Source organism: Aythya marila, assembly GCF_965140915.1.
Source record: "Aythya marila genome assembly, chromosome: 5".
NCBI lineage: Eukaryota > Metazoa > Chordata > Aves > Anseriformes > Anatidae > Aythya > Aythya marila.
Window position 1 is genome coordinate 62599255 of NC_139046.1, and position 13188 is coordinate 62612442.

Genomic DNA, 13188 nt, shown 5'->3' on the forward strand with positions numbered 1-13188 from the left:
AAAAGAACGTGGATGGGAGGTCCTCTTATTTTAGTATTCTTTATCTAATTGAATCAGAAAGACATTTCTCTTGAAGTGAACTCTGCATTTCATACTCCATTCATGTGTGGCTATAAACAGCTTTTTGTCTACTAATACCATATTTGTGGTCAGAGCCATTGTACCAGCTTAGTTCAACAACCCTTGCCTTTGGTATAGTACTTGTTAAGTACCGAATGCTTTCATTTTAAATATTTATAACTTTACTGGGTTGGATCATGAAATTGAGTTTATTTTAGATTTAAGAATGAATTAATGCTCTACTTGGTAGCCATCCTGTGTGTTTTTCAGAAATCAAAAATAGGAATTCTAGGTGTTTTAGAGATATATTGAGAACACACTGAAATTAAAGCAGGTGCCATCTTCTTATAGACTGTAACTTTACTTTGTGTAAATATACATCACTAGTGGACAGAAGGAAAATTCAAGTTACTGTTTTTAAATTGCTTTTTGGGTGTTCTCTGGTCATGATATTTTCAGGGAAATGCAGAAGGGAAAATATTGGTAAAATGCTGTTTGCAAAATTGTTAACAAAGAGGATCTGATTCAAAGCTTGCTTTAGATTTGTAGAGTTTTTGATGATGATGAGTTTCTGAAAGTAGTCCTGTAGGGAGTGAGCATCTGTGGCTGGTGTCAGTTGGCATGTATACATGTGATAATAATATGGTTTAAAAAATATTAGAATAACTTGGAGCCCAGATAGCAGTAGATATTATTACTATTGACTTCATTATTGATTTTCATGTGAGCTAATAAATGCCATTTAGATGATAGTGTTAGTATGAAAAAAAAAAAAGTAGACCAGATAGAGAGCATACAGCTTCCTCAGAAGACAGGATTTGTCCACATTATAATCATTACAGTTTATCCCTCTGAAGGGAGTAAGAAGTATACTTTCTTAATAAATGAAGAAAGAAAAAAAATATAAACTGTATCTGTTCTGTTCTTCTGTACGGTAGAATGAAGAGCTTGTACAGAGTGAAAGTGATGGTTTCGCTCTTTACAACCATCAAAAATGGTTTCTAATTTTGTATTTATACTGTTGTAACATCTTTTCCGATCTTCAGGGTATGGGTTAAAAAGTCATGTCCGAACACACACTGGTGAAAAGCCGTATCGGTGCACGGAAGAAAATTGCACCAAATCGTTCAAGACTTCAGGAGACCTGCAAAAACACATCCGAACTCACACAGGTACTATTGTCACTTTTTTTTTCTGGTTAATTCACGTATATGGATTTTTTTCTCTGATTGCTCTGTTACTTTATACTTACGAAATGAGCCTGTGTATGTTCTTTCTGAAGCCCAGTGAGCTCAAAAACGTTTCAGCATGGTTAACAATTTACTTCAAATCCAGCATGTTTTTATTGTAAGTGTGCTGAAGCATTCACACTACCATTGCAAACGCACCAACATTTAGCAGTGTCACTTACGTTGTCACTTGGTGCCTCTATGGTTTCATTTGCAGCTATAAAAGAACAAGGATCTTCCCCTCACTAATCCAGTTTACCTTTTAGAAATGGCATCAGTGTTTTTACATTTTGGTGCTTTAAGATAAATTGCTTGTGGGGTTCATGAAGATTGATAATTCTCAGATTATTGCTATCTCCATTTCCCTTCTTGCAGCAGAAAAATGAACAAACATATGCTACAAAAAAAACAAATGTTAATAAATATTCCAAACGTGTAAAAATAAAACCATGTCCTTTGTGCAAATTGATGGAGTTGTGTGTGCTCATACTCCATGTAACAGTGCACCCAGTGGAGGCAAGCAAGTCCAGGGACACTGCCCGCTCTTGCATGGCTTTGAAACGTTATCTCATAGACCAGCGTTAGTGCTTCCTTCATTTTCTGCCTATTTCAGCCCAAAGTGATTTCAGTGGCAGGCCAGTCTCACTTCCTGCTGCCAACATGTGCTTTGCCTCAGCTTCCTGAGCCCCCTGGATCACGGATTCTGGTGTCAGAAAAGCTGGTGGCACCAGGCTTCCTCCTGGCTCCTGCGGGGCAGAGCTTGAAAGTGCTGTGACCTGCTTTGCATTGCTGGTGCTGGAAATCTCTGTCACCTGGAGACAGGTCACTTTTCTAGCAACTCCATTAGAAACATAAAGGCTGGCCTCGCAAACCAGTCGGATGGCATTCCTGCAGGCCTTCTCGAAGAACAGTCATTGTTTTGGTTTGTAATGGAGGGTCTGTCGTTGGGCGGGGTGACTGCGGCCCTGCGCCTTTCAGGCTGTAACTTGAGGTGCTGTGGTGAAGGAAGGATTAGGGGAGCCATGGTAACACAACACTGAGGCGTGTACACTCACATACGCTCTGCCTTTTGGCAGAAAAATGAAAAACCTTCCCGAAACAGCTGCCTTAAGGAGTGAATTACGGTTTCCTCTGCCAAGGAGCTAACTACTTTGGAGTTTCATGGTATTAACGTCTGTATCAGGACTTCACTTTTTATTTCTGCCTTTACCACTACAGATACAACTTTAAATACTTAATCTGCCCTCTCTTGCTCTCAGATTGCTCTTTGGTAAACAGTACAGTGAGTGTAATGTGCTTAGCTCTAAGCAGTGTGAAATGACCACAGAACAGCGTGTCAGGTGTCTTGCACTTCTCCCAAGTCAGCCCCGCTTTGCTCTGCTCCCCAGCAACTCGATGTGCTTTGGTAGATCTGAAGGGTCAGGGAGATTAGGTAGGGACTGATTTTATCTGTTGTTCATGGTGAAGGTTTTGGTGGAATTCAGTGAGTTACTGTGTTTAAATTCATAATAGTCTTACTAACAACAACAAAAAATCTGTATTTGTGATTGCTTCGGTTTTGGGGTTTGAAACTTGAGTTTCAAGGCTGTCTCTCTTTACAAAGTTGGCTCTGCTCTTTTAGGTTAAATGCTTTCTGTGGTGAGTTTTACTAATCCATCTGGATCTTGGTTATATACTAAATCATGAAGGTATTTTTTCATCTTGTTCATTACAATTGAGAAATACACAAATAGTATAATACACTTGTATTGGATAATGTATGTAAGAATTTGTATGGGGGTTAAATACATGTTAGAATATGGCACAGTATGGAAGCTAGTCAGCAATTGAGTCTGTTTTGTACATCATAGAGTACTAACCTAAATACTTCATAATTTAGATCACAGACTACAGTTTTCTGAAATTATGCCAGATATTGCTAAAGAGCACTCCACGTTCACATGCTCATGGTTATTTCTGACTGAGGCTCTTAATTAGATAGCTTTGCATTCCAACATTTAGGGTAACTTAATGATTTTTGTATTCTTTCATATTTTCTCCATCTGTACCTTTTCTTTTTCTTTTTCTTTTTTTTTTTTTTTTTTTTTTAGGTGAAAGGCCCTTTAAATGTCCTTTCGAAGGATGTGGCAGGTCATTCACAACGTCTAATATTAGAAAGGTTCACATCAGGACACATACAGGAGAAAGACCTTATTACTGTACAGAGCCAGGATGTGGGAGAGCTTTTGCCAGTGCAACTAACTATAAGAATCATGTGAGAATACACACAGGTATATGAATGGTGTTTCTGTGTTTTGAAGTGGAACCTGCTTGGGAGGGCCTGTGTCATTCTTTTTTTTTTTTTTTTTGCACACTGTTTTGGTGCACTCTAATTTGGTATAGTCATGTTTATGTGACCTGACCTGGTACTTTTGTTTGGGCCTTATCTCCGCTCAGCTGTGGAGAGGTAAGCAGTTAATTTTCCCTCCTTGCTGTCAAGGTATAAAAAATTTCGTTTGGCTCCAAAGCTCTTTGAAATGAATGCAAAACTTTGTCTTCAGTGGACACCAGGTTAGATACTTAATATAGTTCTAGGGTTTGCCAGTGTTGTGAGATGTATATTAAGTAACAGCAAAGCATAAGCCTGAGCTTGACTTTGGCTCACCTTTGTGAGTCACCCTTTCATCTCTGTTGTATTTTCCTTGCTCCAGGAATGGTGATCAAATCCTTATTTTCATAGACCAGAGTTGAAAATACTTAGCCACCTTGATTGGCAGGGTTAGTCAGAAGAAATAATCTGCACAAATTAGAAGGCTTTAAAATGTAAGAGCTATTAATAACTCTTACTATGTATATAATATCATCTTGGTAGCCTTATATACAGCCTTATATATTTTATAGAAATACAGGCAAATTTGATAGAGATGAGTTTTGTATCTCAGATTATCTTTTTAGTTTATAATGTAATTTGGATGTTTGTTCATTGATTTTAAATTAAAGGTGCTTTTTATGTTAAACCCTGTTTGTTTAAACATATGCTTCCTGTAGATTTCTTCAGACCTTAAAGACTCAAAAGTAAAATAAATTCTGCTAGTATAACAACATAGTTGATCCCTGAAGAAAAGTACAGAGCTTCCACTAATACAGGAACAAAATTGTCAGTGCTGTGCCAAACTGACATTTAGGTTGGTATCTTCCCAGAAGCCCATAGTGCTATGTATGTCACACAGGGATGCAGTTTCCATTTGTTTTCATCCTTAGGATCAGTTTCAAAAGATTCTGCAGATTGCATCTTTCAGACTGCATCATTCTGTCTTCATCAGAAGGACATTTTATATGGAATGATAGGGAGAAAAAAGGACCTAACTTTCACTGGCAGTTAAAAACAAAACAAACAAACAAAAAAAAGTGAGAGGCTGCATTGATAAACTAGAGCTTCAATACTGCCTTTGAAATTGAAATTTGGTTGGTAATAAAGACGTGTCACTAAATATCTACAAATTTGTTGTCAATTTTGTTTGTGCATCCTGGATAAAGTTCTCTTTACCCCTTCTGTTTTCCATACAGGGGAAAAGCCCTATGTCTGTACAGTTCCTGGTTGTGATAAACGTTTTACAGAGTATTCCAGTTTATACAAACACCATGTTGTACATACTCATTCCAAACCGTATAACTGTAACCACTGTGGGAAAACATACAAGCAGATTTCTACACTTGCTATGCACAAGCGGACAGCACATAATGACACAGAGCCAATTGAAGAAGAACAAGAGGCTTTTTTTGAGCCACCTCCAGGTTAGAGTTTCAGATTTTGAATCTCTTGTTGTAACAAATGGGGTGGATAATATTTTGCTGTTTTTTATAACCAAATGAAAACATAGATAAAAATCTGAGGTATTTAATAAAGTTATTAAACTTCTTTGTAGGGCTTTTTAGTGTGGTAGTCAATTTGTAAACAGAAACCAAGCGTAATTGACCAGTTTATAAACCGAGTTTTATAGCAAGCTGAGAATAAGAGAGAAAATAGAGCTGCAGCCCCAGCAAACCTGCCATTAAAAAATCCCACTACGAACATGAATGTAGGAAGGAACCTGCCAGAGTGTAAAATGTTTGGTTGCAACCTAGGGGATTTTTCTGAGTGCATAAAACACTACAGTTGTTGGCAGTCTTTGGGGAGGAATAAAGGTACTGCCTTGTGAAAAGAAAGAATCTTGTCTGTGCAGCACCCTGAGACTATGCTGGTTTTGCTGCAGTTAACAGCAGTTTCTGTGAACAGACCTAGAGGCAAATATGAAAAAAAGCTTGAGGGTTGTGGGACTCCTTTAGAATGTTTTTTATGATAGCAGTATTGTATCCTGTGAATATAAAAAAAAAAATAGGCTAAAGGAAGTATTTCGAGAACAGCTACAAATGCTAAATTCTGATTTTAGATGTGACTAAGATAAGAAATACGGATACAAACTGTTTTGGTCAGATTAGTTGTTCTATTTTACTACAGATATTTGGGAAACTGCACTAAATGCCTCAAGCAAATTTGCGATAGTCTAATGCCATCTTTTAAGAGCATGATAAGATTCATTTGTTGAGGTTAAACATTTATTAAGATAATTAACACTACTTAAATCTTCACACAAAGGCATCACTGTATTCTTCTGTATGTTTGTTAATGAATAACTCTTTGAAAAACTGCCGGTTGTGTTCTCATGAAGCCTCTTGTATGGAAAGGTTAATGTTTGCAGAATGAATTAGAGTTGTCACCTTTTTAATGTTTGCTTATAAACCATATAAATACTACACGTGATGAAAATACACATTTAGATGTGTTGTAACTTATTGATAGAAGACTGTACCCGGGCTTCTAAAAACAATTAATTTGAGACTTTATGACTTGCTTTTGTTGTTTTTCCTTCTTTTGTTTTTCTCATCTTTCCACTACCATTTTTCTACTGAAGTATTTAAAAGTCTTCAAACCAGGCTGGCATTTAACTGTTGTCATTTATACTTTCCTGCCAGTCTTCAGAGTATGTAAACTACCCTCTTGCTTTCTTTGTGTCAAATAGGTCAAGGTGAAGATGTTCTCAAAGGCTCACAGATAGCCTATGTGACAGGTGTGGAGGGAGAAGATGTAATTTCTGCACAGGTTGCTACAGTTACTCAGTCAGGATTAGGTCAACAAGTAGCACTAATTTCCCAGGATGGAACCCAACATGTAAGTAACCTGTGTGCTAAAGAAATGACAAAAATATGTTGAGAATTAAGGTTGGTGGTTGTGTACGCTCCATGCACTTTCTCAGATCAGTTAGGATCCTTAATAAGTATGTACATGGATTTCTTATGGAAATAAATTTTTTTGGAGCTCATGTAGTATCTTTAAGGTTGAACTTCCTCTGGAATACGTAAATCAGACTACATATTCTGATACCTGAAACTGTATCGATACAATTCAAAATTTTTTTACTATCCTTGTTATCTTTGTCACTGTTAACAACTCAAAGTCTATTGTGCTCACAATGTCGGCACAGGCTATTACAACAACTGTTACATCTACAGCCTAGTTTCTGAGGTTTCCCAGAATTCCCTGGCTTTTCTGTTAATATTTGATGATCATCTTCACTGTTGTCTCGCCTGCGCACACTTTTTAGGAAAAATAGTTGTTTTAGTCCAGCTGTCTGTTTTACGAGCTGTTGGGTAGTGTTAAATTCTTACTGTTTCTAACGTAAACAAGAGAGGATCAGAAAAAGGAATGTTTTGATGCTATCTCCACTTGAAAATTCGTGTGCATAGCTTTTTTTTTTTTTTTAAGGTGTTGGTATGAAATTTCACTAAGAGGGGATTTCAACACAATTCTTTAGTTTAGCTCTATTAATATGTTGAAGGCATACAGGGAAAATTGTTTCTGCTGAGAAGGTACCTGATATACCAGTAGCACGTGAAAAATATTTTCTAAATTAGACTTTAAATTAGATGAAAAATTAAAGGTGTCTGTTATATTGTCAGCCCTGAATGCTGCAGCAATACTAAATAACTAGCATTTTTGCCCTCTGACTGAAGGCCTTCAGGCCTTAAAATGGAGTTCTTCTTGCTTTTATTAATCATTCAGCTTGACTTCAGTTCTGGGATGTTTTTATTGCCTTCTAAATCAGACATCAAATCACTTATCTGATGCCCTATTACATTTATACAGGAGACATCAATAATTTGTATTGTTGGGAAGAATTCGTATTGTTGGGAATTCATATTGGTAGGAAGTATGCATCGTTTTTCTTACTACTGAGCTCTTGTTTTATTTCTGTAAACAGATATATGTGTTTGAAAGATCATGGGATGTTACATCTCCGCCTGTAAGATGTATGTAGTGAGGGCTTTTCATCCCAGACTGGGACTTGTCTAAGGAGTGACACTAATTCTCAGGAAATGCATGAGCATCCCTGTCAGGAAGTTGAATAACAGCTACTAGATCTTGTGACCAGTATGTTACTTGTGAACAGGAGTTAAGGTGTTTTTTCCAGTGTTACTATGAACAAGTTGCCTTTTCATTCTGGATTATTAAGACTTTCAAATTAGGAAACTGAACTTGCAGGAGTATTCCTGCTGAAGCAACGAGCAGGAGTTTGTTTGACGTTATGCTGTTACACTTAAAATGCATATCACGTTGCTTTTTTTCAAATCTTACTTAGAAACATTTACCTGAAAACGTGGTATGTTGCTAAAAGCTAAAACTCAAGTATGACTTGAGCATCGGTTAAACTTTTTTTACTTCAGGATATGCTTTGTGTTTCAGGTCAACATCTCTCAGGCAGATATGCAGGCCATAGGGAATACTATCACTATGGTAACACAAGATGGCACTACTATCACAGTCCCTGCCCATGACGCCGTCATCTCTTCTGCGGGAACACATTCTGTAGCAATGGTTACTGCAGAAGGCACTGAAGGACAGCAGGTAAAGTATTTTCCTGTGTACATGTGTAGTGTTCCTTTATGAGATAATATAAAATAGGCACATAAGCCATCAAAATTCTGTCATTCACATAGATTTATCTAATGAAAGAAGTTTTCAACACCTGGTCGTATCATTCCAATCAGAAGACTATGATGTGCTCTATTCCAGTGCTGTACAACAAAATATTGCTGAATGTTTTAGAAACAATACTTTGTCCCCAAGAAAAAATTTTGAGGTACCAACCTGATAATTCATGTATGTATATGTAAAATAAGACACAGAAATACTAAGCATCACACAGAGTCACACAGTAAATGAGTGGCAAAGCTAAAAATTGAATCCAGTAGGAACTGTAACTTTATTGCTTCATGCCATGGGATTGTAATTTATTTGGCAGAGAGGAAATACTTGTATGTATTTTCAGTTTGCTTTTAATATATAAATACAATAGCTAATGTTTCTAGGAGAAATACAGTCATACAGTTTTTAATATTCAGGTTAAAATGCATTCCACTGTTTTAAAAATGTACCATGTGAAAAAGAACATTTATTTTTCTGCACAGGTACAGTTACTGAATTCTTTGCAGTTCTGAGGATAGTTGTGTTTTGAGAGCTAACATAATTTTCAGAAACACAGTGATGGTAACCTTTCTTAAAAAATGATCTGTTTTGCAGGATAAAATTATGTTTATAAATAGTCATAGCTTTGAATTTAACTTCAAATTTGAAGAAAACTGTTGCATGAGTTGAATAATGGTAGTCTGAAATCATCCAGTTGATTCTTTCTTTGGTCCTGAAGGTGGCTATTGTGGCTCAAGACTTAGCAGCATTTCATAGTGCCTCATCAGAAATGGGACATCAGCAACATGGGCACCATCTAGTGACTACAGAAACTAGACCTGTTACATTGTTGGCTACATCCAATGGAACACAAATTGCAGTACAGGTAAGACGATGATAAATATTTTTTGGAGTGTTTCTTACTTCTGAAGCTAGAAGCTCCTGATATTATAACAAAATGATTAGAATTAGCTTGGCTTCCAGGAAAAAAATAGTCCGTAACCATATGACCTCGTCCTATTTAAAACAATATATAGGGTTAGCAAGAGGAATAGTAAGTGCCCATTTTTTCAAATCTGCTTGTAGAACTTTGGAAAAGGGTAGATTCAGGGAGGGCTAAATTTACCGCCAAGCAAATCTTTTGCAGGAGAAGGATATACGTAGTAATTTGGAGTCATGGGTCTTCAGTGGAAGAGTGCTTTCATTCATCCTTCAGCATTGCATGTTAAGCTGATGAAGAATGACATGTTATCAAAGTTAAATGGCTGTGAACTCCCCTGTACAGATAAAACTACTGAATTTCTTATTAGTACCCTGAAATGCTAACAACAAACAAGTATGAATAGTTCTGTAGGAAAAGTAATAATCAGAAATCTTTGGAAATAGTCTCCATTTGTTTGTGTGCTGGACCAGTATAAACAGCAGTCTCTGAAAATATTTCCTCATACTGTCCATACACTGTAATAAAAGTAATTTCTAGGTATGAAGAAGTTGTTTAATTTAAATTGGCTAATTAAAAAAAAAAAAAAAGAAAAAGTGAAAACCAAGCACAAATCAGATGTTTTAGTTAGAAAGTAACTGAAAACAAAACATAGACAAGTATTTTATAGTTTATTCACAAGTAAGCTTGAGAGAAACTCCTAGGGCAAAGGAGCTATCAGTGTACTTGCTCCCTTACTCAAACAATCTGAGTAAGTGTGTATACTACTTTTATTACATATGACACAATGGTAGGTAAATACAAGCTCTTGTAATTTTAAAAAAATGTTTCTTAAAGTGACATTAGAGTCAGGGTTCAAGTAAATAACTCAGTGATCTGAGAGAAATTGCTTCTCCAAGGACACAATCCAATTTTAAACCCAAAGTAAAAGAAAAGGAGTTAAAGTAGTTTAAATTTTGGTTTACATGTTAGGATCAATCCTGCAATGTGCATAATACTTTCAGTGCACCTCAGAGCCCTCTTGGTTCTCTGCTTTATTATTTGCATAAATAAGAAGTACAATGAGGATGTAAGAAAGCTACCATATTTAAATTTACCAAGGAATCGGGACACAACTCTCTGTGGGCTTGATCCTATTGAGCTAGTATCACTACAGAAATGCTTTGTTGTAGAGAACATAGAAAATCCCAGGAACCTGCTGTCTCAAAATAGTGTGTGGAGGATAATTTTAATACAAGTTTTACTGCCTATGTATTCCAAGGGAGTTGAAGATACCCAGTTTTCTTGAGTGCAGTTTGCATGATGGCCTTTAGCTCTCAAAAATACATCAAATCATCATCATATTGAATGGCAGTTTGGCTGTGCAAAGAGGAAGTGCTCAAAAGAGCTTCTAAATAAAAAAGAATTAAGTGGTATATTTTAATATATGTCTGTTTAAAAAAAAAAGGAAGTTCTTGGAAATAGCTTCAAATAGAAAGGGAAATGCAGAAGATGGACACGCAAAGTTCATTTTGGAGGATAAAATATACTTTGCATGTGGAAGTAACAGCAACTTAAGTCTGGTTCCTTCAGATTATTCATATTTGCTGAAAGTAACAAGAAATCAAAACTTGGGAGTGTTTGAGTCTCGTGTTTAATGCCGTGGTCTGAGTGTATGTATGCATGTGACTCTCTAAGAGCATAAACTGAAGGGAACAGTGTTCGTATTGTCAAGCTGAAATGACAGATTGTTATCTTGCCCCTTGTTAAATTTAACATAGCAAATCAGATGTTGATTGACAAGCAATGAAAGGTAAAAAGCTCATAATTCTGAATTCCTGTTTTGTTGAGTTGTTTGTACTACTCAAAATTACATGCAAAAGAAAGCAGATCTTAGTAATTGTCAAAATTACAAACACACACACCAAAAAAATAAAGAAAAAAGTTTTTTTAAAAAAAAAAAAAGAAAGAGAAACTTGCATCCTCATCAGAGTGTCCTTTAAATGAGGAGGAAAATGCCCGTCTTCTATTACAAGCAGTGAATTCTTTAGTGAAGTTAAAGGTCTTTATGTTAATAAAACTTAAGATATACAATATAAACGGTAGAGGAAGTGTTAAAAATTAAAGTATTCTTGAGTGTTCTTCAGTTCTTGATGTGTCTTTTGTATTTCCTTACTAATAAATTAATTTACATGGTTCCTAAATATTGATGAGGCCAATAGCTAGATTCAAGTTCTAAGGAGTTGGTAACAGAGCAGCTCTTGATTTGAGTGGTTCCACAATGTGATATCCAGTGACTGTAAAACCAAGTTATATGTGATATTTAGTACTGACCATCCAGGTCTATCCATTGGTTAAGTAATTTGTTCCTACTTTTCATACTCTTACGCATCTTTCTATCTTACGGTAGAGGATGGATAATGGCCAGGTTCACGTTTTTGTTAAGTTGGGGTTGTCTTCAGAGTTTGAGTCACGGGGTGTACCTGCATGGTTTACAAAGTATAAAACTCTGTGGACTCTTTCTGAAGATGATGTCTGGTTGTCTTTACTCTGGGTTGGCTGGTGTTGCTTCTGACAGTGCCACAGATACATTGTCTGCCTTGTTTGTTACAACTACAATATAATAATTGAATCTCTAAACTACTGTGGAATTAAGCAGTGTCATCACGAATGCTGTATATTTATATAATATGTATTATATGCTGTTGTTCCAAAGATCTTATTTTCTGCATAAAAGTTAAGAAAACTGAAGGTGTTTGTTTGGTTTACCACTCTTAAAATGTATTTCAATGGCCAACATGATTTTCGAAAGCCTTATCTTAGCTTTGTTGTGTCTGCCAAGATAAATCATCATCTCCTTTGTGTATCATGAAATGAGTTTACCATGCAGCAGCCTTTGAAGAAAATTAATTCGGTAGATGCATACAAATTCAGTTTAACCTGCTGTCAGCCGCTATCTTAATTTTCATGCTGATTAGATATCTGTTAGTATATATTACCCAGAAGAGGTGTGACAGTACTGATCACGCTTACTTGTGCTAAATATTGATCAGTATCTTTATCTTTGGTTTCACCTTACAAATTTGTAAGGAAAAATTGAATCAAGTAAGATTTAAAATTTATTTGTTTAAATGCATCTGTTTCAGCTTGGAGAACAACAGTCTCTGGAAGAAGCCATTAGAATAGCCTCCAGAATACAACAGGGTGAAACACCAGGGATTGATGATTAACTTCTAAAACTGCTACCAGAACAATAGAGCGAAAGGTATTTTATTTTCAATCAACAAAGGTCCATGCCAGCAGCAATCCATAAAAACTTTGAAGTTCCCTGCTCATTGATACTGTGTACACATTTTATGCAAGAGCAAAGAACATTTTGTAAGTTCTGTGTACATAACCCTTGGAATGGACTGACATCACCTACTTCTAACCATTGTATATTCAGGAATATGGAATTAGGATTATATAGTAAATTTCCTTGTTATCCTTCATCAGATTTCAGACTGGTCTACAATCAAGTGAAAAGTTGAAATAGAAGCATTGGAGTTAATTTTAATGTCATGTACAAATAATGAAGGCATGGCTGAAGACTTGAAATGTTTAAAATATTATAACAAAATCATCGTTTAAGGAACCCTTACAAGTAATAAAGAAGACAAAGCCTCTTCAATTGGTTTCCATAAATAGGAAAGTCGTGGATTTTGAGCCTACTGTAAATTTTCGTATTTTGATTTGTTTCATACAGATTTGAATACTCTTTAGATTATCCACCCCATTTCATTCATTGTAAATACAGAATGTTAACGCTGGAAGTGCTAATTATATTATCTTTAAATTGGAGTATGTACAAAGGAGAAACTTTGGTTGTTCAATATTAAAGGAAGTGAATCTAATGGTTTTGTTTCTTTACGTATTTTACTTAAGATGTTACTCTGATTATGCAATAAAATATAACAAGATTGTATTGTCTAGGTAGGATGATATTGTTTGACGTACTG

At 35.9% G+C, this 13188-nt stretch overlaps 1 protein-coding gene across 8 annotated transcripts in view; it reads left to right on the forward strand.

Moving 5' to 3' along the window:
• ZNF143 (zinc finger protein 143) overlaps window positions 1–13188 on the forward strand; it is a 42886-nt gene that overhangs the window by 23609 nt on the left and 6089 nt on the right. For 4 of the 8 annotated variants that reach the window (XM_082760755.1, XM_082760759.1, XM_082760756.1 and 1 more), the window contains 7 exons: window positions 1107–1232; window positions 3380–3559; window positions 4836–5063; window positions 6329–6477; window positions 8050–8211; window positions 9011–9157; window positions 12337–13084. In XM_082760755.1, coding sequence (XP_082616881.1) covers window positions 1107–1232; window positions 3380–3559; window positions 4836–5063; window positions 6329–6477; window positions 8050–8211; window positions 9011–9157; window positions 12337–12420 — 1076 coding nt within the window. In that variant the 3' untranslated portion in view covers window positions 12421–13084. Of the gene's footprint in view, window positions 1–1106; window positions 1233–3379; window positions 3560–4835; window positions 5064–6328; window positions 6478–8049; window positions 8212–8303; window positions 8447–9010; window positions 9158–12336; window positions 13085–13188 lie in introns of those variants that run through there. The other 4 variants (XR_014317527.1, XM_082760758.1, XR_014317526.1 and 1 more) reach the window with 4 other exon arrangements.